The sequence below is a fragment of the Kryptolebias marmoratus genome, linkage group LG8 (assembly GCF_001649575.2).
Source record: "Kryptolebias marmoratus isolate JLee-2015 linkage group LG8, ASM164957v2, whole genome shotgun sequence".
NCBI classification, from domain to species: domain Eukaryota; kingdom Metazoa; phylum Chordata; class Actinopteri; order Cyprinodontiformes; family Rivulidae; genus Kryptolebias; species Kryptolebias marmoratus.
The window spans coordinates 10,847,831-10,874,132 of NC_051437.1; the positions used below are offsets into that span (position 1 = coordinate 10,847,831).

Below are 26,302 nucleotides of genomic sequence, written 5' to 3' on the forward strand. Positions count from 1 at the left end.
CACAGCCTTAAGTACCAGCTGCCTTCTGATGAGCCTGATCTGCCACAGGTGTAGAGGGAGTGACGAGGAGCTGCCAATCAGCCGTCGAGATGGCCCACCAGGAAGTACCAAAAATACTAAACCTCCAGAATCACCACAAGCAGAGACAAAGCCATGCTAGCTAATGCCATTTACAGCTTTCTATGCTAAGCTATGCTATCGATGACTTTCTGTCATTTTCTGTCCAATGCAATGAATTTCTCGTCATCTGCACGAATTTACAGAATTTTAACAGTTCACCCTTCCCATTTCCGTTTTTACACATTTTGTAAGTGTTACGAATGTCAGGCCACAGTCAAACAAAGCCATTACCTGTGGACACAGCAGATTGCCTGCTGCTAACCCAGGGGAACCTATCAGCTATTGAAACCCCTCTGTCACGGTACCATTCCCCCCCTCCTTCCTTTAGCAGAAAATCACTTTATCAGCAGCTAGCGAGACCCTTGTGACCGCTATTTGTCACCTCATTTAGAATTGTTGCAGAGCTGTCAAAGCTGCAGATTTCAGGTTCTACAGAAAAAGGGGAAATGTAAGTCAAAGCACTCAAGCTTTTCCTAGAACACCAGCAGTGCTGCTTTGTAACTAATGTCCAGTGGTTTAAAAACAAAGACCCAAAAACTTTGAGGTCTTTAACTCAGAACTACAGAAAGCAGAATGTGTTTGGGTCTTGTTTATTTTTCGAGGCTTTAATGTGAACAGTATGTTCCTAATGAGGCCTGTGATTTCTCCCGCAAATGCGGCATTGTGGGTAAAATTAGAAAACGGCCTCCTCCTTCCATCTCCCTTCGTCAGCCGCCTTTGTTCTCTGTACAGATGCGGCGCTGTGCCGACAACGTCTCTGTTGGTTTCGGGGGAGGATGGAGTCACTGCTGATGGCACTCTGACCCCCTCAGTCCCTACATCTAGAACCTCCTTAACAAGGTCTGATGCCTCGCTAAAGGAACCTCTGCGCCCCTCAAATAGCTGCAGCAGCTCTTAAATCACTAATCCTTTAAATTACTCCAACACTAAACCCACATTTTTTTCGCGCTGTGTTAGAAGAAATCAAAAGGGCCTGTGATCTCGATGTCTCTAACTGGTTTCTACACCATCCTTTCTTCTTTCACCCTGTTCCTTGCTCTTTTTTTCTGACCTTCTAGCTGAATAATGGGGCCGCGTCTGTCTGTGAGAGTTTGGTGGGGTCAGGGAGGGACGTCATTAGGCTGGTCTGCGTTGGTCAGCTCTGTTAGAAGGGGGTTGGGGATCAGAAAGAGCCTTGTTTACAGACTGTGTGTGTTTACATTCCTGATGGTGAGCGCTAGTTTTAGAGACTGCTGGAAGTGAAAGGAAATGCTCTTATTCTGCTTAGTAATGGAAAAATCCAGCCCAAAACATCAAGGAATCCAATTGAGGGGGGGGAAACAAATTATTTATTTGGTGGGCTCTGGCTGGTGCATTGTGGGTAAAAAGAGGGATGACTTCACTGATGAATCTGACACTTCCTATAAAGACAAGGGCATGGGAAAAACTGTACAGTCTTCTGCAGTATTCAGTGTCCTTCTTAGATCCAGATAAATACATTTTAGACACTATTTTATTTTAAAAAAAGTTGCATCCTTTTTTAAACCCATCCATGTATCATACAACCATAGGATGCAAATCGGGATTATTTTTTAGGTAAAAATCAATATCTGAGGGAGTGATCACTGAATGCCTATGTGACAAAGTTAAAACTATGATTTTTATCAATAATTTATAACTCTAATAAATATCAACAATCAGCAAAAATGTTATGATCTTTAATTGTTATACTACCAGTAAAGACAGTCAGTTAATCTTATATAAACACAATAAATCACAATAAGTGTGTTTATTTTTCAATTGTTCAAACATGAAAAAGGTGTAACACAATATTAAACACAGAAAACAAGTGGGTTTTGTGACCAAAAATTAAACAATCAGTACATTATCTAAATTACTATTAATTATAATGTAGATGAACAGATTGTTTAGCCAGGATCTTAAGCTCTACAGGCATTTGGTCCTTTTTTAATTTCATGTTCTGTAATAATGAAAACAACTAACACCCCAGAGTCACATGTTTGCATCTGGACTCTGTCAGATTCTTCAGGTTTTGTAAAGTTTATGTTGTCTTTTTGTTTGATTTGTCATGATTTAAGATGTATAATTTTACATAGGGTTTGTGCTCAGGTCTCTTTTTAAAATGTCATGTTCAGTTAAATACTATTGTTAACTTTCCTTGGTTTCTGGTCAGCTCACTCTCTGCTCTCCCACACCTGGTTCTAATTCCTGCTTGTCACACCTGCATCCAGTCTACAGCAAGTCAGTATTTATAGTTCCTAGTCTTTAGTTTTGTGTCAAATGCTTGTGTGTACCTTTATTGCGCTTCCCTAATGTGAAGCTGTGCTTTCCTGCGCTCTGCCTCATGTTTTAAATATATGTGTATATATAGATACCTGCTTCTTAATCTCCTTAGTTATAAGTCTTGAATTTGGATCCTCTACATATATCATCTCTTCTTATCTGCACATGCACAAAGATGAAATTCTCAGAAATTTTGGTTACAAGCACAAAATATTTATGACTGGAATTTGTGCCCATAAAGTTTCATAAGGACCATTAAAATGTATGATCTAAATTTTAATTTTTGTCATTCATTTTTTTAAACAGTTGTAAATGATGCACTTAAAAAAACAGAAGTTTGGATCTGTTTTGACTCTCTGTCCCAATAAAGACATCTGAAAGCTGCCCAGTCTTTTGAAAAAACAAGGCATTTTATAACAGAAGACAGAGTTTGACAGCTAAATAGTTTTATAATACTTTTTGAGACTTATTCTAACAGTTTGTGAGCTGCAACAGTTAGTTATTTAAAATATTATTTATTTAAAAAAAACTAATTATTAAAACCGTTTTAAATCAAAATTATTTTTTTGTAAAATTATGTTTTTTGTATCTGATGATTATTTTTGTGCCTTGTCAAAATCTTTGCCAAGTTGATTTATTGTTGGTATTATTGGTAAATCTAATTAAGTAGAACCTGAAAATGTGAGCTTTTGCAAATTTTTATGTTTTACTGATTAAATACTTAATTTTCAAACAAAGAAAGTGAAAGTTTTTTATCTGCAAAAGAAAATGTTTTTCTTTTGTATGTTTTGCTGTAAATCTGACAAATAAGGGTTTTTATCCCTCATTATTTGACGTTAAACTGGGATCTGGTATGCACTAGAAGGAATCACTGACAGACCTTTGAGCATTTTCTGTTTGTTTTTTTGGAAATGTTAGCGAGCTGGCTCCAGAGTTTGAAATAAAGTAAAAGTCCCGTTCAGTGAAAGCTACATTTCTGAGCCGCTGCTTCACAGCTTACACAGACAGGCATTGACTTTCTACCTCGTTTTGACAGGAAACAACTAAAAATATCACAGTCGTGCTGTAATTACTACGTTGCTGTCTTTATAGTTGGTACCGTAACTGGCCAAAGCAACCACCAATGAATGTAATTGCTGTGTGCAGAGGGGAGAGTGTCATGTCAGTTAGCTCTGCTTGTATAAATATATGGCATACAGCTGGACTAAGTGCCACCCTTCCTGCCTTTAAAATACGCTTCACGAGGCCAAGAAATCATTAACAGTTGAGTGAAAAATCTCCTGAAAGGTACGGATGAATTTCTTGTCACTTTGATGAAAGAACGTCACAAGCTACGCTCATTCACCTTTTGATACCGAGAGCGTGTCGGGCCAACACCTCTCTGCAAGCTCTTATTGTTACTCCATGATTCCCTTAATTACTGTAATAAGTGTTTTCCTTCTGGAGGTCTGTGAGTCACAGTCTATTAAGGCCACACATGCTCGAGGAAAGGGTCGACACCAGATGCCGGGATCTATCGACATCAGAGAACGGCCACCATTCATCCAGAGCCAGAGCTCGAGCTGCCTCGAGAAATGTTTCATAAATGACGCGACGCGAAGCCGCCTCGCTTTGTTTCTTTAGGAACGCTGCAGAATGCTCACTGAGGCGTTGACAGATTGAAGAAGTCAGCACAAAGATTGTGTCTGTGTTGGTGTGAGGTGGTTTACATGCTGACACAGCGCCAGTGTTTGTGTAAAATGTGTGAAAAGAAACGTACAGTTTTAGAATTGTTCAGTAGTTTGAGCCGAAGCCGTTTAGAAAGATCTTGAAGCTTCAGAGAAGAAACTAAAATGTTTCCTGGTTATTAATTAAGTGGTTTGCCTCATTTCTCCTTTTGATTTGCTTGAAATAAAAGTGTGCAGGCATGTAAATGCATTAATTTAACTATAGCCAGTAAGGGAGTGTATCATCTCTGTTCAGTATGATGTGAAATCTACTTTGAATATTTTGAAAGTGTTTTACTGCAGTTGTCTAAAACTATTTTTTAACCAATCATACAAATTAATACAGTTTTAGAGCATCCAGTTTGATACTGTATGTCTTCTTCAGGAGTGACATGAAAGGTTGCACTTTTCACTTCAAGCTCAGGTCCTCTATCAGAGGCCTGGAAGTCTGAGGGTTCCCGTCAGTAGCTTAGCTGTTCCTAGGACTGTATTCTTCTGGACAGAGATCTCTGTGGTTGTTCCTTGACGTGTTGGAGCCATTCTTGCAGTTTTAAGGTCACAGCACCGAGTGCTCTGATGACCACTGACACCACTGAGGCCTTGACTCTTCGAAACTTCTTTATTTCCTCTTTCAGCCCTTGGTATTTCTCCAGCTTCTCATACTCTTTCTTCCTAATGTTACAGTTACTTGGGACTGCTACATCTATCATCACTGCTTTCTTCTGTAGGTTGTTGATCATCACAATGTCTGGTTGGTTAGCCATCACCTGTTTGTCAGTCTGGATCTGGAAGACCCACAGTATCTTAGCCCTGCCATTCTCCACCACCTTAGGTGGAGTCTCCCACTTTGACTGTGGGACTTCCAGTCCATATTCAACGCAGATGTTCCTGTACACTATTGCAGCTGCTTGGTTATGGTGTTCCATGTACGCTTTGCCTGCCTGCATCTTAAATCCTGTTACTATGTGCTGGACTGTCTCAGGGACATCTTTATACAGTCTGCATCCTGGGTATGATAGACCCCAGCCTCTGTTGCTCTTGTGCTGTCATGATTAGTGCCTCTGTGCTGTCCTTCAGTCCAGCACATTCTGGCTACTGGTAGGATTTGTTGATATCAGCCACTTCCTCAATCTGACGGTGGTACATGCCGTGCACACTTATCTTTCCGTGATGATTCCTCTTGTTTCTTCTTTTCCACACTAGGTTTCTCCTGCCTGAGACATCCACTTAAGAGTTAATCAGTGGGGGCTTTCTTCCTGATGTATGATCAGGATCAAGAGCAGATCTTAGTTGTTTCATCCTTTCTAGTGGTTCGGACACTCACGAGTCCTTTGCCTCCTTCTTTTCTCATAGTGCCCAGTCTCAGGGCACTGTGAGGCGCTTTCTTGTCTTGATATCTTGATATCAGTGTTTTTTTCTTTTTATGTGGATCTGAGCAACACTTTGGTGTATGTCACACTTAATTCTGACTTGTGCAATTGGCTTTGAATTGGCCTCTAGAGTCAACTTCCACATTCCCACTGAGTTCTTGATAGAAGCTCTTAGTGTCCTGTTGACGTTGTACAGTTTCAAGCACTCCAGGTGTGTGGGACTGAGTCATAGGCTTTCTTATAGTCAGTTCAGGCTGTGGGTGGGTAGGCATTATAAAAGTGTTCTGGCCATGAATTTCACAATGCAGAGGTTTTATTCAGATATTTTTTAAACCAAAAGAATGAGAAAACTATATTCAGATTAGTGCACAAATTTACTGAGTAGCAAGACTTGAGGGAATGCAATTTGCCTTCCACCTCGCACGTCAAAGTTATAAACAAAGATGTTATGCAATCTGATGGCACTTGGAGTATGTGTAAGGGATTGACTCTCAGCTACTACCACACCAAATCTGTGTGGCAGTAGCTGAGTAATTTTTGAGTTTGTTAAGGTCAAATATTTGTGGCAGCCATCTTGGATCAGGTTGATTCCAAAAGTTGTAGATGTTCATTTTACTTTTCATTAAAATCTGTACAGTTGTTCATGAGAGAATTTGCAAAAAGACAGACAAACAAACACACACAACCAGACAGAAGCAATTACACGTTTGCCCACTGCCCTGAAAATTAGGGGAACTTCTGTAAATTTGGATATTTAAACATATTTAAGAACAGTTCAAGATATTTTTCCTTGGATATGGAACAAACTTTAAAACCACCAAATTCAACATTTCCCATCTTGCAACACAGTAACATCTTCCTTTCAATCCTTTTTTAAACTTATAATTTGAAGGCAGACTTTTAGTGGAAATTTTTCCTTAAACACAAACATTTTTCTGTTTTTTAAGATCGTGTCTTTTTTGTACAAAAGTGCTGTTGTGCACCTTTACAGTTTACTTTTTATATGAATCAGGCAATGGGACAGATTTGGACACAGTACATTTCTTTCAGCAGGTTCAGACGCCCTGAAACCCATCCTTGACATCCATGCCCATTTTGCCTTTGCACTTGGATTAATTTGAGGCTTTGTGCTCTGAGCAGGAAGAGCTTTTGAAGGTGTGATCACAGCATTTAAAAAGCTAAGGACCAGTCAGTGGTCATGATTCCTAAACATTTTAGAGCGTGTGAAGGATGAGTGTAAATATCTCAAATGGAGGCAATGGATATTTTTATTCGAAACCTTTTAGAGGCTTGCTGGACGGCCAACAGTGTGCCCCTTCATTAGTTGAGACGGGAATCTGGGCAGTAGCCTCTGGTGAGGTGCTAAATCTTGTCTTATGTTGACGTCTGCTTTTCTGCTTTTTGTGGTGGGAGGCTGGCTAGTGTCCAGCCCTGAATAACCCTAAAAATGCCCACTGCGCTGGAACAATCCTCTCAGATTCACAAGTTAATAAAAAATATCATGTTGAATTTCATGAGGATGCTGCTTTTAACACAAAGGTAAAAGCACCTTGCCAGACACAATAGCATTGTGTTTTTTTTTTTATATCTCTAATATATTTGTGTGTAAAAGCTCTCACACTGTGTGTTTCTGTGCAGCTTTGCAGCTCCGCACCAGCAGCGATTATTCCGACCTTAACTCCATCCTGCTCAACCGCAACCTAAACTGTAGTGTAAGTGTGGTTCAAAGGTGGATAATTACAATACTGTCCTTTGTAATTATGCACAATTTGACAAACGCTGTGATCACAAGAGCACACTTTTACGGTACTGAACCCGACACCCTTCCTGCTCTGCAACAGAGCGGTAATGAGAGTGAAGGAGATAATCAGAAAATGGCCCAGTGAAGAAGAAAATTATGGTTTTATTTTGATTCCTATCTACAAATATATGTTGCATTGTGAGATCTATCACATCAATTTTTAACTTAATATCTGTAAAATTGAGTTCAATTGTGATTGAATCAGTTTGTGTTGGTTAAGCTGTGGTGGAGATCTTGAACTGGATTGACTCCAAAAGTTAATCATAGGCAAAATTTTAATCAAAGATCTTGTACAACTTGTTAGCGTTCAGAATATGTGTTTGTGAGCAGTCTTAGCTACTACCACACTAAATTGTACCACAATATCTGTAAAATTGGCTGAATTCAAGACATTTTTTTTTTTGGGGGGGGGAATTAGTAATTTGTGCTACCCGTCTTGATTTTAATTGACTCCAATAGTTAATCTGTTGTAAATTGACATCCAATAATTTCTTTCTGTTACTTTTGTAAAATTTAACAGACATACACATGAACACATACCCTGAGTTTCGCCTTTTGGCGGCAGGCGATAAATACATTATTGCTCTGAGAGCACCTTTTGTTTTTGATACATTTGACTCTTATTTTGAACCTGACTGCACTGCAGCTACAATGTCTGGTATCCTTTAGGTCTATTTTTGTACCTGCAGTTGATGGGTTGAGGTTGGGTGGGGTGGGGTGGTGGGTGGGAGCAGGTTTTTGGGCAAAGCAAACAGTGAGGGGTCTCTGCACTCTGAGTAAACATTACCCCATGTTTGAACTACACACCTTCGGATCTACAGTTCTCCCACACACTCGTTCTCTCCCCCCTTTCAGTCTCATTCCTCCCTGACGACCCCACCACCCTCACCCCCTCCCCTTCAGCCAGCCCAGTTAAATGCGCTGCTTATCCCGGGGCCGACCCATAAATCAGAGAGGAAAGGCACCTTCGACGAGGTCTCACCTCCTCAGCCAGCGGCTGCACCTCCGACTTACATGTGCTGATGAAACAAAACGCAATAATGGCCTCACACAGAAACAACAGAGGTTTTATCCAACAAATTTAATGCATTTGTAATAAATCCCTCTCTGCCCAACCCTGCAACCCTCCCACTATCATCTGCTCTGCGTAGAGAGGTCATGTGACGATGCATTCAGGAGTCAAACATGTTTTAAAGTTTTATTGTACGTACAACACACAGCATGCAGGGAATCACTTCCACAGCGGAGGAAACGGTCTTCATTACCCTTTAACTCCCTGTCATCTAACAAAATCACTGGACTTGATATTCCAGGAGCGTCAGCGGGTTTAAACACAGACTCGCACCATTTGGGGCTTTAATATGCTCAAGTGCACGAGCCAGAGGAGCAGTATTCAAAATGACACACTCTCTGTGGGGAGATTGCTTCAACATCTGAGCATTGCCCAACATCTCTGTAGTTTTGTTGTTTTGACTTTGCTTATTCAGCCTTGTCTCAATGCTTCGATTTCATTCCCCATCGCCTTTGTCTTGTTTCCAACAACTATGATTCACGCACACAATAGAAATAAAGAAAGAAAAATAAATTCGGTGAAACACACAGTCGTTTCATCTTAAGCATGACTCAATTACCAAACTGTGTTGCTAAACACGCTGCTCTCAGAGCATCGTCCTCTGGACTGCAGTAAGGAATGTATTGAATCTGACATGTTTATTTCCTCGACGAAGGCTCTTTGGGTTTCCAGTAATACCAGCACACAGCTTTTGTTGTCCATGAGTCTGCTGGAAGCCTCCCAGTTGCTTTTATGGCTTGATTTTTTTTTTAAACACTGCTCATACAGACACTGATTGTTGCCGTTTGTGGTCCAGGATTTTAAAATTTGTGTTTATTTCATTTTCCGCAGCTCCCCTCGAAGACAATGAGAGAGTGTGAGAATCATCTGTTTACTCAACACGGATGTTTGCTGATTCGCACAGTTTGTCCCAGCTGTGAAGTTTAGGTGTTTTAGGCCTAATTATTCCCAGACCTGTTAATCACAATTATTGGAGCTGACAGTGGTCATGTGGTGCACTTGGTTGATTTGTTTATTTCTTTTTTTAGTTTTACTTTAACAACATCGGCTTGTTTCACTGAAACGCAAGACTTTAGCTGAGAAATTATATTTTGATTTGTTTAAATTATTTTCACCTATTGTACATTTTAAAAACTAAAAATGAATCATGTAAATGAGATATGACAGTGAAAATTCTTCTTATTTGCAAAGTAAAATGTTCTTTTTCCATTTTGGTTAAAATGCTTGAGTCCAACATTTTTACATATGGTGGTTTAGTTGTTTTTTACAACTCTATAAAACAGAAAAACTGGTCATTTGTTTAAAAAAGTATTTTAGGGGGGAATCACTATTATGAATTTTTTATCCAAACACCATAGCAAGAAGATAGGTGGGTGTAATCCTGTGAACCAGATCGATGATTATTATTATTTTTTGATCTAACAAGCAAAATTCTGAGTCCAGACAACTAAAAGCCAAATAATGAAATAAAAAAATATATTAAAAGCTTTATAAAAAGCTCTTAAAATACATAGTATTGCTCAATATCTTAAGATAACAATAAAATTAAAACTGTAGAGAGGCTGTTTTAGCCCCCAGTAATGAAAAAAAGATGATTAAATATTAAATTTCTGAACGGGAAAAGCAGACACTTCAGTCTTTCATGTGCCTTTAGTTAAAAGCTTAAAAACTTATGTCTGTTTTAACACAGAACAATCTCCTCGATCTTTAAATGAATGAGTTAGACCTTTGTCTCACTGAGTATGTGGGGATCTGCTCATCAAACATCTCTTGCTTGATGCTTTCAGGGGAATGTAGTGCTGTGGGAATTTTTCTTTTCTAAAACAAAATTCAAAACTTGGAACTCGTAGTGACGCTGCTGTTTTATTGGTTGAAGGATACATTTCTGGTTTATGCAGCCACAAAGGCAGTGTGATGGAAATGTAGGTGTGTGTATCAGTATGCAGGGCTCCACTTAGTCTCTTTGCTGCTCACCATTGACAGCCTAAGGCCTGTTTCTCACTGGGCTGTGAATATTGGCAACTAGCTGGAGTTGCCAATAGCCCTAGTCTCACTTATCTCTCTAAATTGGTACTTACAACCAATTTGCCTGCATACTTAACTATGAAAAAATGTTTGCATGCATTTTTGCAAGTGAGGTACAGTTTTTTTATCATGTTGTAATTTAGTCACAAAATGTTTTAATTAAGTCTGAATTGTGTCTGACTTTACTTGTAGTTTATTGTCCTTTTTCTGTCTCTAATCAGTCACAATTTTGTTTCATAGGTTGCCAAACCCTCCCAAAGCTGGCTTACATTTCTCATGCTTTCAGGCTGACGGAAACTAAATAGAAAGTTGTTCGAGATGGGTTCCAGATCACTGCCGCAATTCTGTGACTATTTTGAGAGAGACCTTGTTTTATGATTTTTTAAAAATTATTATTTTTTGTTCAAAATTTCTGGGGCTCAAACATGAGGCCCTGTGACTCAGGCAGGGGAATTAGGAACCAATTTGGAAACTCATTTGTGAATGTTATTTTCAATTTGTCACCAGCAGTTGCAGCCCATTGAGAAGCAGGCTTATGAATTTGTAAAAAAATCCAGATCAGCAGAACAACTGAGCACCTGGATCAATCTCCCATTCGTTCGAAATTACTAAAAACCCACCAGAATACATAAACATATGGACTTTAATTGTTGGTAACTTTTTAATGGTTTATTGAAAGAGCCCTTGAACTACAGACTGATTAAATGTCTAATAATAAAACCGTGTTTTCTTAAATATGTTCCTTTTTTTAGACAAGAGGATGAGGAAACCATGAAGAATTTTGTGGACAATTTTTTTTGCAAAAACTATTAAGTGACAAGGCATCAGCTTCTATGACTAATAATTACTTTACTGTCAAAAACAACTGAGCAGAGTTTAGACCAAGTAATAAAGCTAGTCTCACAATAAGGACTGAAAATAAGAAACATACGTTTGGAACTGAGAAAATAGAGGCCACACTGAGATGAAATGGGGATAATTATGATTATATGAGCGTTTGATTAGCATACTGTTCATGAGACTGATTTCTGAAGTTGCTATATATTAAAACATTTTACAGAAAATATTTGCAGTACAACTTTATGAACATTCAGAAATTGGCCAGGTTTAAAATCTTTATGAAGTTCCTGAGTTGAGCTAAATTAATTCCTCTACTTAAAATCAATCAGCCTACACTGTTTCCTCGTAGCTAACGTAACTACACAATGTGTGATTTGTTCTATTATGTGAGACTTTGTTACACAGCATGTTATTTGAATATGTTGTAATAAGGCAGAAATGCTAAAGATTTTTGGCTCTACGTTTCTGCTCCTAACACTAACGAGAACTCTGCCTTTTATGCTGTTTTGTGTTGCAGTAACGTCAGTCAAAATGACCGCTGTTTACCAGTTATTTAGTGGCCAAGTGTTTACAGACGGGGAGTTGCATCCAGCAGCTTCTGTTTTCAGTCACCATTGTTTGAAACACAAAAAGAAACGGAACACAACACCACAGAAATGCAGACCATACTCCATAGGCTCTGCATCAATTGAATGTGGAAGTATAAATCAAGGTTCAGTGACATAATTTCGCCAGCTGTGGTGGTGTTAGCAAGAATTAAAGTTGTGCTATTTGTTTAAAACACCAAGGCCTAAATTCACCAAAGTATTGTGTGGCTTCTGCGAGCTCTAATCAAGACTTTGTGCATTCGTTTAATTCTCAAAGACCTTGGAAAGGGTGATCGAGCTTCAAACTGCGCTGACAGCTGGAGTGTCTTTGCAGTTTGCCTATATTTAAATGAGTTATTGTCCATGTATTTAGAGGAAAAACTTACCACTTTTTGTGTAAATAACTCCCGGGGCTAAAGATCATCGCTGCATTTAGCATGAAATGCAACTGTATTTCTGGTCTTCTGACAGCTGTTTGAAATTCTCAAAAGAAAAAAACAGAAGAAGAGGAGCGACATGCTGCACTGTTGCCTTTATGAACAGAGAACAGGTTCCTCACAGAAGTTATAATTCATCCTCTGCTCCAGTGAAGAGATATCTGTAAATAAATAGTTAAAAAAGCGAACAACATCTTGTTGCTGTTCTACAATCATATTACAAAATGTTGTGATGGTAGAACATTTCAGCACATAGAGCTTTACGTCTAGAGGTGAACAAATGTTCATCTGTTTTTTTTTTAAACTCATAACGTGAAATCAAAAGAATACAAGGATGGTCAATAAAGCATAAAATGTCACCTACTGGTTTAGAGATGCCAAATTTGAACATGATTTGTCCTTAATGCAGTGAGACGCTGCTCTTACACTTTAAGTGAGTGACTGTACTTCGTCTTTTAAGACCTGGAGAAAACAGTTTCCTTTTTCTCTCTGTCACTGTTGTGGCTGCTTTGTTTGGGACGAACAATCAAATTTAGATTGGATAGATAGGATAACTGCGATCTGACACAAGAAGCGTTCAAATTGCTCATGCTGGCTGAACTGGACGGGTGCGTTTGCGTTGGTATATGATGTGCGTACGAAGCTAAGATGGAGCAGATAGCGGGCAAAGAAATTTGAGCAAAAGCTAAGTGCTGCTCTTTGTAGTGCATCTGGATTTAAAGGTGGAGCAATTTCTTTAAAGATGTCATTTATGTATCATCAGAAACACAAATGGCTAAAGATTTGGTCCAGTTGGTTTGTATGCAGCCATATCAGCATATAGGTTGATGCTTAAAAACCAGGGGTTTGGTAGAAAATGTGATGTATAACAGTTGCATTGTTTATGTGATCATTGCAGCATTCACTCTGATGAATGTTTCATCTGTCTTCTTGTGATTTTATTTTTACCAAGTTTTGATTTTCTGTATTTCTAAGGTCTGTGTGTGCGTGTGTGAGGGTATGTCTGCGAGCCTATAAGTATGTTCTGCAGACTGGAAAGATAAAGTGAACTGATGCTCCAGCTGGGAAAATTAATAAGATGATGAAACGAGGGACTTTTTTTGAGTTTCTGTCATAATTAATCTTACCGTAAAGATTTGGCACCAAGAGACCTGACAGAAAGACGGATACTTTGTTGTGATTAATACCTCCTCTATTCAAAAATACTTCCTCACACAGCCTCCCCTGCTCTTACCCTCAAAGACGGTCTGTAAAGAAAAATAACCCTGGCTGGGGAAGTGATATTTTTCTTGCATAATATAAATCAATAGCACAAGGAGCTTCTGCAAGACTAAATTGCTTGGCAAAGTGAGCCGCAGCTTTCCCAGGTGCTACGTATAATACATACTGATGCTAAAATACCCAACAGTCTCATTCAGCTTGACAAGTGACTAAATTTATAATGCTGCCATTGGAAAACACTTTAGCTGGTATCACTGCATTGTAAAAGTTTAGTTCTGAGCCTGTCAGGTGACAAAAAATAGATAAAACAATGCCCAGTCTGTGACAATCTGTGCATTTTCCCTTACTGCACTTCATTTCTCTAAAGTTGGAGCAAGGAAATAAATGAGTAAAAATAAGAAATCAATACGGAATTACATTTTAAAATCTTAAGAAAGGGAGTTGTGTCCTATGCCTTGGAAACTAAGGATGTGCCTAATAATGAAAAAAAAAAAACTGCATAAACAGGGCAGACAGACTCAGAAACCAACCTGAACTATTTTAATATGAAATCACAAAAAAACTCTGAAGATATAAGATGTTTCAACAATATTAAATCCGTGAACCAAGTTGCCAAGCTTGTTATTGGGCTTCATCACCAGTAAAAATGTTTAACAACACTGTTTTCTTATTTTATCTTCCCAGTTATTCTTCCCCACTTCTGCAGGGTGCTTCCTTTCAGCTTTCTGCCCCTGAGGCTCCTCTTTATACTGCAGTGAAAACATTTTTTGTGGCCCTCCTGTCTGATACCGTAAAAGAGGCATCTATAAACCACTTAGCAGAACTCATCTAGCTGCCAGAAAGGTCATTTATATTCTTTTTATTGCAAGTCCTCAAACCTTGAAGTCTCCATAATTTCTTGAATTACGCCAGACCCAGAAAGCAGTTTTAGGTTTGTTGGGTGCTAACATACAATCTGAAATGTGATTTCCACCTATGTTGCAGGTCAAAGCTGTCTCTCTATTGTAGTGTTAGAGGAAACACAGGTTGACTGTCTAAATAAGGGCTTGAAGAGCATGAAAATGTACAACATACTAAGTCAGAAAGTTGGGTAAGGGCACAGTTCTTGGTGCTATTTGACAATCAGACATGCAGTTAAAACAGAAGAAACCACACATCTTCAGTCATGACCAGCAAGATAAACGTGTGTTCAGTGGGATACAAACGAGGAAATGAAGTAGGAGCTTAGAAAATTATTTTAACTTGTGTTGTAATGTTACTGTCTGCTGCAGGTGTTTCTCAAATCTCTGCAAATCCTTCTTCAACTTCTTTTTTTTGCTCCTCAATAAAGGTAATATCATACCTGTTGTAGATGGCTGTTTGAGCAATCTCAGTTTGGAGACACAAAGATGAAACATGACTGGACTGACGAGCTAACAGCTAGTCTGAGCATGGCCAAGACCAAAATGGATTGCTGCCATCTTGAAACCACTCCAAACTCAAACATTTCAGAGCAATTTGATGTTTTGAATTTTGCTTTACATAGCTGTTTACATGTATTTCTATGATTATTTGTAATCACAAATGGTGGCAGCATGAACTAATTGTTGCAGCCTGGTGCACATCCAGCAGGAATATTCTGCTGTAATAGCACCTTGATGTGAAATTGACAGTAGCTTAAGGGGTCAAAGGTTTGCATGAACATTCAAGATGGCAGAAATCCACTTTTAGTTCTGGTCTATCTTAGATTAGCTGTTAGCTCGTTAATCCGTTCAGATTTAATTTCTATTTCTCCAAACTGGGGCTGTTCAAAACGCTACCTACAGCAGGTAAGATATTGATTGTTCATCACCTTCCCACTTCAAAACATCCTACCTATCATTTTATTGTTTACATAAAAGTAGCCAAAACTTCACAGGGAAAAACTTTGAAGAAAAGGAGCTGAATAAACTGCATTTGTTGTTTTTAATCCTAAAATAAAGAATTGTTTTGTGACACAAAGATTACATTCAAACTGAATGTAGACATTTTCATATTTGTATACATTTGTATACATTAGTGCTTAGAAAAAGTCTTATTTAATTAATTTTGACATATATTACTTTTTAGTAAAATGTTAGCTTTGAACATCTAAATGCTGCGTTCTTTTATTTTTAGTCTTTTATTCTAGTTCTTGGTGGCAGTACGTTCACTGTTCACTGTTGTCAGTACAAATTTCCTTTTTTGATTTGCTCCATTTGTTCTTGGATTATTAAATGATTTTGTCACGTTCAGCTTAATTAGAGAGAAAAAAAAAAAAAAACGAGTTTAGACGTCCTGCAGCGCCACTGTCATCCTCGCTCCAGCAGCTTTTCTGAGTCGGCTGAATGTGCTAAGCTCGGAGGTTTAGGTTGTAGGTCATTTCCTCCTGGGATCAGGCAGCTCCTGCCGTGGGATGTGATAAGAGGGAATTCTGAGAGCTATGTAAACCTTCTTAAGCTTCCCTTCTCCTGTGTGCAGGGGGGTAATCCTAAACACCTGGGTTGGTTAACTGGGATTTGGTGGGATTAGGGGCTCCATGAAGGAAAACCTGATCATGCTTCTGATTAAACCCATTTCCACTTTTTTTTTCTTTTTTTATTGTCTCTTCACTTTCTCCTTTTTGTAAATCAAACGTCCAGCAGTTACTCATTAGTTGTCTTATCAACTGAGCAATTTTGTCCAAAATCAGTTTTTTCATGCTTGAGGTCTTGATAAATTCAAGCCCATCTGAGTTTGAAAGTTCCTCTCTATATGTTTTAGCCTACTGAAGACAGGTTCAAAAAGCTTTTTTCAGTGTCAATGTAGCTGGATCTTTAGTATTTTTCATTTGATTCATGCAAAACTCGCTTAACCATTTTTATATGATTTAACATGAAATATAAATCTTTTACAGTCTTAAAAATGGCAGACAGGTTGATGGTTCTCTTTATTGAGCATCACTGTCAAATTTTCACATTATTCCCCATGTTTTGACAACTGACTGAATGTGAAATAAGTAGCCGCCGTGAGATTGGTTTTTGGTTTGTGGATGAAGTCCTTCGTCTCTCTGCCTTAAGTTTTTCTCACCTGCTTTTCATGACTGATCGTATAATTACCTGTGAACGTTTTGAGTCAGTCTGATTCAAGATGGCTGCAACAGCTAATCAACCTTGGCCAACAGAAAAATAGCTGTAACTAAGACAGTTGTACAGATAATGAGCTAAACTTTGATGTGGTAGTAGCTGAGAGTCATTGCCAACACAGACTCTGAGGGCTAGCAGAACACACAAGATCTATATTTAAAACTTTAGCATGCAAGATGGCAAGCGATGTGCATTTTTTAAAGAATTGCTACTGCTATTAAAATTAGACATGATGTGCAAAGGGTGAATCTAACTGAAGACCAGAGGAAATGAAGCGCATATATCAGCCAAAACATTCATGCGGTATTTACAGCAGCTTTGTCCAAAATAACGCTAAGGTTTAGAAAGGTGAGTTATGAAGAAATTATTAAATGTACAGTACAACCATCCTAAAAAACAGCTAAAATTAGTAAAATTTTTGTTTTACTTGGTTGAAAAAACTGTGTTTTGCAGGCATATATATATCCAAAATCCCCTTTACATAGTACATTTTTTACGATTGCATTTTTGTTCTTTTAAAATTAGGATACATATTTGCAGAAAACAAAACATTTCATATTTAAAATTCCTTTTTGCAGATACAATTTCAGACAACACAAATACAACAATACATGTTTGCACATATACAGGTTGCTTGACATTTCTGTGACTTTTGTTGTTTAAAAACCACATTCCTTTTTTTATTTACTGATCAGCTGCAGGAGCAAATCAACCAAAATCACAAACAAGCAGGAGAAAAGTTTGCTCCATCCACAAAGTGACAAGAAGAAGGTTACAAATATCCAAAAATTGCTTCACATGTGCATATTGATTCATGAAGGTAAAAACATTTAGGAGCAAGTTGAACATTTGTGATTTTTATTTTGTTTTATTACATACCAAATACCAGTAACAATTGCATCTTCCTATATATTTTCAATTTGTTTCATTTTATCTGTACATTTTACACAACACAGACACTAAAAAGCCAGTTTAGTAAATAATTTGGGGATTGTTTTGTGTGGGTTACATTGAACAAAGAAAAACTCCTCCATGCAGCCAGCACACTGAGAGTGATTCTAGCTAATGACACCATGATGAAACGGTGGAAACATTTATTGACTTGTTGTCTGATGAGACTCTTTTTGACCAGGGTCTGTTTGTTCCAGCGCGGTCTTCAGTAGTTCTGCAGCTCATGGTTCTTCCTCGGTGATCTCGTGTTTCAGAGCCGGTTAGTTGGATACGTTTAGGTTTTACATTCAGTCTGGGCCTCAAATGGCCACTCAAAGCAGAACAGTTACTGACATGTTTGATTAAACATTCATTTTTTAGGTTGCTGCTTTTCCAATTGATAAATTTGTGGGATTTTTATTAAAAATAGCTGAAAACACAGAAATTAGATGATAGTTCAGATTTTTTTCTTTTAAATGGGGTTTTATGGAAAAAATATGAATAATTAATGTTTTATCTGCTGTATAGCCTTTTCAATTACCTCAGTTTGAAGAAACAGATTTGGCTCCTGGCTCCTGGCTCAAAATAACTCCATTCTAAGGGACCGTCCACATGGGTGTGAATGTTTTATTTTTAGTGAACCCACAACAGATTTTTTTTTCTTCTTTTTAATATTTCAGCCTTATGTTCACATGGAAATAGCATTTTCGGTGTCCCAAAATGGTATTTCTTTTAAACCAGGTGCCACAGTGACAAAATCTTGAAACTCCACCCTCACGTTTTTGTGTAGACAGTCGGTAAACGCAACTTTTTGAAAACAATGATGTCATAGCCCTGCCTCTAATCTAACCATCTAATGAATGAGACTGCCCTCTTCTTCTTGATGTGTTGTTAATTTGCATCCAGTGCTTAAACCTTATGTGCATGCTCCACACCTTGTTTCCTGTTTTTGATGCAGCATTACAGCGCCACGTTTAGGCCTGGCATGGTTACTACACCGTTTTGGATCATGTTTTTGTTTCCATGTGGGTAAAGATGTGTGTAGAAACAGTGCATTGTGCAGAAAGCTGCAGCAAAGAGAAAGATTGTTTTAGAAAAAGTGCATTTCTGTGTGGTCAAGGCATAAAAAGGTGTCATGTGTCTGGGTTTTGTTCTGTTTTGATTTAGGGTTTTCTTGTATTTGCTGTTTTTTGTCCTTGTCTTGATATTGTTTTGTCTTCTTTATGCTTTGGTTCTGTGTTGTCATCATTCACCTGTCCTCCGCTCAGCAGTTTTCTGGTTTCTTGTCACACCCATCTCCAGCTGTCTTCACTCCTAATCACACACCTGTTCCCACTTCTCCTCATCACCCTCTGCTTTAAAACTTGGTCTTCCTCTCCACCTCTCTGCCGATTCATTGTTGTTTGTTCATGTTAGTTTCTAGTCTGGTCTCTGGTCCCTCTCTGTTTTTGCCTCGCCTTGTCCCGCCTTTGTTAACTACCTGGATTTTTGTTATAGTTAGTTTTGCTGCCACGTCAGCTTTTTGTTTTCTAGTTTTGTTATTTTAATAAATCAGTTTTTGTTTTAAAAGATGAGTCTGCATCTTGGGTTCGCCTCACTGTCACCACGTCCTGACAAAAAGGTTCATAACTCAAACGTAACACTGTTAGTTTTGCATTACACATTTATTTTAGCAGAAATTTTATGATATTCCTGCTGGATGTTTCCCAGGCTGCACTGGAAGTGCTACAGCTAGCTGCAGCTGCAGCTGTTTATGATTGCAAATACCCACAGAATTCTGTGTAAATGTGTAATTCAAAACTGACAACATTGTAAAGGTTTATAAGACTCCTTTCCAGACTGAAATTGTTCAAAGGTGGCAGCAGTCCACTTTAGTCTTGGCTTCAGTCGGGCTACTCGTCAACTCATCGGTGAGGTCAGAATTAAACTCTGTTTCTCCAAACTGAAGTTGTCCAAAGACGTATCTACAACAGCTTAGATATTATTTGTTCATAACCTTTTTACAGAACCCCACTTCAAATCCATTCATTTAAGACGGCATCCTTAAAATACACGACTGTCAGTCTGAACCATTCATTTTTGGGCATGAACTGATGTTTTTTCTTTTTTTTTTTCTAGATGTGGACGAATGTGCGGTGGGGCTGGACAACTGCAGCATCGATGCCATTTGTCAGAACACCCCAAAATCATATAGATGTATCTGCAAGTCAGGCTACAGTGGAGATGGCAACTATTGTGAAGGTAAAATCCTGCTTTTTTTGACTCACTTTCACCTGGTACATGAGGCCCAAACTACTGCTTCCCTCTGCGTGAGCTCGGGAGGATTTTTAGACGTGCTAAAATGCAGCTCTTTATAACTTTACGTCAGCCCTTAAGGCCAGTGACAGGCTTGATAAGAGCTTCTGTTTCAGTTGAAATAACTCATTAGCTTTGCAGTTTTCCCCAAAGAGGGCGGAGGGACAAGGGAGAGAGCTGCAAATGGAGAAAAGGGGGGAGCCAGGTGCAGAGTGCTCCTTTGTGACAAGATGAAACGAAGCAGTAAATTTCCTACACGTGTTTTAGAGGAAAATTAAGATACCAGCTAAAATGGCAGTCAGATTCTTGCCAAGCTGATATTTCCACAGCCAGGAGCAGGCCTGTCAGACTGCCTGAAACAAGTTTGTTTTTCTGACTTTTTTCAAAGCCCCTCGTTTGTAAAATCCCACGATTTTTATTACTACCAATATAAAACTGTGTTTCATAATCCCCTTATTATTTATTTTTATTGCAAACCAGCATTATTCTTTCATTTAAATGGCACTTTTCATGGTCTTCTGCCTGTAAGTCATAAAAATTTGCTTTTTTGAGTCTATTGTAAAATTCTTCTAAGGTTCACTTTCCATTGAACTAAAGGTCAGTTTGTTTGGTTGCTCCTCAAGGCTAATGTGAATAAAATTCAAAAGCAACATTTATAAATTTATGGGACAAAAAATACTAAATTGTTGAAGTAACTTGGAGGTAAAACTAAGGAATAAAATGTTTGGCTGACTGCAGAATTACCTTTTACAACAATTATTGAGGTTTTTGCTGCACCAGTTCAGTACCAGTTTGTTAGAAAATGTGGCAACAATATGCATAAACACAAAGGAAAAGTTATTTTAATGTTCTTCATGCTGTATAGTCATGATCACTTTAAAAGTATCAATCATTGGTCAGTGGTAAAATGTCACATTGCACAGTTATTCCTGCAGAAATAGTATGATATTCTTCTCCAGGCTGTACAGGAAGTGCTACAGCTGGCTGCTGCTGCTGTTTTCTGCACTTGCAAATAACCGCATATCTCTGGGTACAAATACCCATGTAATACAAAACTAATGGAGGTGTTATTTGAAAAAAATCAGCAATTCATTTTGATCTGAGTCCCACTTGGATTATTTAATAACTTGTCAGACAGATTTAAAGTCTGTTTCTCCAAACTGAGCTCAAAGAGCTATCTATAACAGGTAAGATGTTAACTTCATAACCTTTCTATCTGACCTCACTTTACAAGGTCCAAACAATTGCTTTTATTGAGAAATTTGCCCTAAAATATCTGGCAGGTATCAACAGTACTTTAGACCCCGATGGTTGTATCTCACTAGGTTGCAGTCTTGTTGTTTGAATTCTGAGTATGTTCAAAAAGTTGGTGCAATAAATCTTCTCTCAAAATAGTTGCAGTTGTCACGGGTGTCTTAAACCCTTGTAGTTTTTGTAAATTTTACAACACTAGAGCTGTATTTTGACACCTGCATGAGAGCTCTCCTTATGACAGAAAACATTTGAGACTACAGCCCTGAATGTCCAGGTTTAAAAACCATGCCATTAATAAATAATAATTTTTACAAAACATGTCCACATCTGCCCATCTTTTTTTATTTTAAAGTGTACTCCAATACATTTAGGCATAGACATCATGTGTTTATGCTTGAAATCCTGTGCACAGCCTAAAATACAGTTTTGACAGCCTTGCACACAAAAATAGGCTGTGATTTTAAGAAATTAGCTGCTTAAAACAAGAGGATATGTTTGGTTGAAAAGACTCAGAATTCAGTGAAAATTACCTGTTTATTTTGCTATTTTGAGTCACCAACTAGCCTCCTACAGTCACAGCCCAGTGAGATACCACTCTTACCAAACCAAACCTAAATATCTAAATGAGCAGAAGCATCATTTAAAGAAGTGTGAATCAAAACGCTTCATGGATATTATGAGATTATTTGGGGAAAAAACCAAATGGCTTCTGAAACTCTCAAAAAAACAAATTTGTTTAAAAAAAACAAAAACAAAGAAATTTCAATCTCAATTTGTGGAATTTAATGATCCATGGATAAAATAATCTATCTTTGTGTAGCATGTGAGAAGAAAACAAGTCACGGCTCACGACATCACGCACCGCCTGCTCAAACACATGTCAGTGGTGAAGCATGGTGGTGGCACAATCAGAATGTGGGAGTGTTTTTTATTGTTTGTTTGTTTGTGTTTTCCTTTTTGGCAATAGTGAATCTGGTCAGGTCTGAGGAAAACTGGCCAGCTGCTCCTTTGGGGAGACTATTTCCAGCCTGCTCCAGACCTCAGAATGTACTGTGGGTTCACTGCGACAACAATCTTTAGCACAGAGGCGAAACAATGTGTGAGAGAATGAGGGATGACTGTCTCTGACCGAGCAGCCAGTGCCGGACTTGAACCAACGTGTGACCTTTCTGGATACATTTAAGAATATTTTCCACCAGCGGTTCCAACCTTATAGAGCTTGAGGATCTTCTGAGGAGAATGCATTCAACCTTCATATGTTTGAAGTTTGTTAAAGAATAAAAGACTAAAGGTCATAACTGAAAAGGTGTTCAAGCTCAGTATTATGTAAAGGTTCAAGATGCCAATCTCTGTCATATTTAAGCATTTTATTTTTGATAAATACACACAATTGTATTGAGAGTGATCTGAACATATAAATCAGAAAAACATCCCTTATCGGACATGAATATCAACAAATTTAGAATAAAAAGTTAAAGTTGATTCTGTGGTTTAACTAGGGAATGACTGACGTGTAGAAGGTAAATGAGCAGGGGAGTGTTTTGCAGTTTTGGTGCCTTTTTTCCTCTGCTGTCAGTCCAGTTAAACCCTGAGAGAAGCAGCTTCAAAGAGGAGCTGATCGACTGGGATTATCCGTCATAAATGAACCAGTCGGAGCAGAATGGAAGTGCTCTGTCTGGGTCCCCTCACTATGGGCCCCCTCAACAATCATTGTAACCCTAAATTATAACTCCATCTAGGGAGTCTTAACAATCTGCTGCCTCCCTCTTTTTCATTCATTTGCCTCATTCCTTCAGTTTTTTCTTCCGCAGCAGATAAATCGTTGGATTTGATCAACATCTAATGGGCGATGTTCGCATTTTATAACAACCACCAGTTTGTTTATATGTCAGTGTTGTAAATTATTGAAGGGCTAAATCATTAAAGATTCCTTTCTGACTACACAGACATAATGAAATCATTTGATTTGCTTTATTAGCCTAATTTCTTTTAGACTTTTCCAAATGTATGTTTTGTATAAACAGCTGCATATTTTGCCACTGACTTTCTTGCCAGAGTCGTGGCAGAGAGGGTTTTATTGTCCTGTACTGAACAAAAACACTGTTGACACTTGTGCGCTCTGCCAAAACTACAATTCAAAGCGGGGAAGAGCAATGTGTTGGCCCAATCTAGTCTCGTCTTTTAAATGTGACATAAACCTTTGAGTTATCAGAATTAGGCTATAAAACAAAACTAAATCAGTATACAGGCATAAACCTGAGTTACTTCAATAGCAGGTGAATTATCTAACTGCCTTTCATCCTCTGAAGGAGTGATATCAAAGGCCATTAAAGTTCTTTTGCTTTATGTATTTTATAAATAAATGCAACTAGAATTGTGAAGTAGTCTTATATTTCAGATTGTTTGGGGTTTTTATGGATTTCTCCTCCCATCCTTCCTTAACCCTATGATGAACTCTGACCCGTGTGGGGTCTTGTACCCCTCCTCTCGCTTTTTGACCGCCGGGCTTCTGCTAAAATCAGGTTGGATGATTTTTTTATTGCAACAAGATAAAACAGATGGATTTTAGATGTAACCTACAGGCATTTTATTTCTCGGAATCATTTTAGAAGTCTTTGTTGGAAACTGGAACAAGGAAAGTGCCTGCATGGACTTCTTAGCAGGGGACTGAATGAACCATAAGCTTTGCTCACATTCTGTATAGTTGTGATAATATTAAAATCAAACGTCTGACACAAAAAATAAATGAAAAATTCCAGGATTTCCAGATTTGGACTAAATAAGCAGAGCTGCTTTCTCGTCACAAATTGTCAACATGTAAACAGAGTCAATTTGTAGGCTGTTGCTAATCAGAAGTTGCGCCTTTAAAAAAGAGGAAACAAAACCAGTTACTGTGTAAAAAAAAAAAAAAAAAAATGTTTTCTGAATTTCAGAAAAAACAAAATATTCTGCAAACAGAACTACAATCCATCATAAACTTGTAAATAACTATAAATAAATAACTGCAGTTGGTTTTAATAAGAAATTGTCCAATCTATTAAAAGAGCAAAAAGATCATCCTCAGCAAGACAAGTTTTATTCTCATTTTATCATTTAGAGGTTTTAAAGATTTAAATGTTATCCTGGGCTATAAATGGTGCATGTGAAACGAGTTTACTCCTTTTAATAATGTTTTTGTCAGGTCTTCATGACTTTCCAATGAGTGCCTTTAATTAAGAAATAAAACTTATCAGTTGTGATATTTGATGCTAAATGAGCATGAAAATGTTCGTGAGCACCCTTTATTGGAGCTTTGAGGACACTCATTCATTTAGTCTGAGGCGATCAAATAGATTTGTGTTAGAAAAAACAGTATTATGGATTCTGCAATAATGCAGCTACCTTACAAGGTAACTACTGAAAGGATTTTGTGTTAAGCCTGTAAGTTTTTAAATGTGAATTAAACATCTCTCGTTTGCAGCCTAATATCTAATATAGATCACACTTATCATCTGAGTCTCAATAAATATTAATATGCAGTATATATATTTTGTGTTCCCATAAAGATGCTTAAATTGTGTTTGCTGATACCTTTTTATTTTGTGTTTTCTTTGCAGACATCGATGAGTGTGTAAACGATTACAACGGTGGTTGCGTCCATGAGTGTATCAACATCCCAGGAAATTACAGGTGCACATGCTATGATGGCTTCCGCTTGGCTCATGATGGGCACAATTGTCTAGGTGAGTGAATGTGTGGGGGTGTGTGTGCATAGACGTGTGTGTTAAACAGATTTTACTCCTGCACCTTTCACAGCTGACCTAATTGTGGAGTTAAACGTCGTTAAATAAAGGACTTGTCAGGAGAACGTATATTAAAGTTTCAAACGGAGTCTGATGGAGGCCGTGTGGCTGCATAAATCATAATGTCACGTCATGAATGGATGAAATGAGCACGTATTAGACTGCTGCTTCAGAAGTTCCTTGTTCACATAGCAGGTATTGTCCACATGTGTTTTCTCAAAAGGAAAACTGAGACCTTTTTTGTATAAGAAGTCAAATGAAAGGGGGGTTAAAAAAAAGATGAAGAGCTTTACCCTGAGCTGGGAGCTCAGAGTGAGCTGACAGCTGACGATCTTTCCCATGGTGTAAAATTTCACCAGTGTGCCATTCACGCTTGGCTCCCGGAGAACACGTTACACTTAAAAGGTTGTGAAATTAGGGAAAATATAGCACCCTTGCTGCTGCTGAGAGCAGCTTAACATAGACATCATTCACCCACCCCCATCCGTCTTTCTGTCCCACTCCCTCTCTCCCCACCCTGCATTCCTTTTGTTTTCTTTTCAAACCCCCAAGTCGGAGCCTGCTGCTCCTCAGAAATCATCTCTTTCTTGGTTGCAACCTCAGCATAAAGCATTTCGCTTGACGTTAAACAGACAGCTAACCCCAGTTGTTGCTGGGAGTTCAGTGTGAAGGAACATTTTAAAAAAGGCAGCTCGTTACCGTGCAGCTGAGGTAACGAAAGAAAAATTTATCAACAGTTAATGATTCATGGTGAAAAAGCCTTTTACATGTGGCAACACACTCAAATCCATCCCGCATTATGCTGGGATTAACAAACACTGGAATGGAAAACACATCTTCAGATCAATATTAATCCTGTTCTGACTTGACGATGAACCCGTGACTCTCTCGTAGCTCTGTCTCTTTCTGCTGCCTTCTCACTCCCTGCCTCTTCATCGCTCGTATCTATGCTGTAAAGTGGGACTATTTTCCAAGTCATTTAGCATCGCCGTTCAGCTGTGCACGGATCATTTGCCATGCCGTGGATCAGCTACTGCGTTGCGTGCAGGTGTGTAATTGCAATATATGGCTGTGTGGCTGCTGCCGTTGCGTCAGAGTTGCATCCATCAAGCCTCTGATAATTTGTTAAAGTCAAACTCCCGTTCAAACAAAGAGAGACAGTTTTCTGTTAGTTCTCCTTCAACCAGATTATATATTTACCCACAAATCACCTGTAGGTAAGAACACAGAGGCGAAGAATTTGATAATTAGTCGTTCATTCTCATAAAGATGAGAATTATTTATCCAACGCCGCTCAAAGGGAAAAGGTAGGTAATCATGTTTTTGTTCCTGTCAGTGCGTTTGTTTGTCTGTAACCAAACTATCTCATGAATCACTGAAAGGGTTTTAATTGAACTGTCAGAAAATAATCATTGTGTGTATGTCTACAACTGCTTAACTCTCAGAGTCAATCCAAT

General features: G+C 38.3%; 1 protein-coding gene across 2 annotated transcripts in view; it reads left to right on the forward strand.

Moving 5' to 3' along the window:
- Positions 1 to 26,302, forward strand: part of scube3 (signal peptide, CUB domain, EGF-like 3) — a 101,309-nt gene that overhangs the window by 11,588 nt on the left and 63,419 nt on the right. For both annotated transcript variants that reach the window (XM_017409636.3, XM_017409638.3), the window contains exons 2-3: positions 19,633 to 19,755; positions 24,660 to 24,785. In XM_017409636.3, coding sequence (XP_017265125.1) covers positions 19,633 to 19,755; positions 24,660 to 24,785 — 249 coding nt within the window. The remainder of the gene's footprint in view (positions 1 to 19,632; positions 19,756 to 24,659; positions 24,786 to 26,302) is intronic.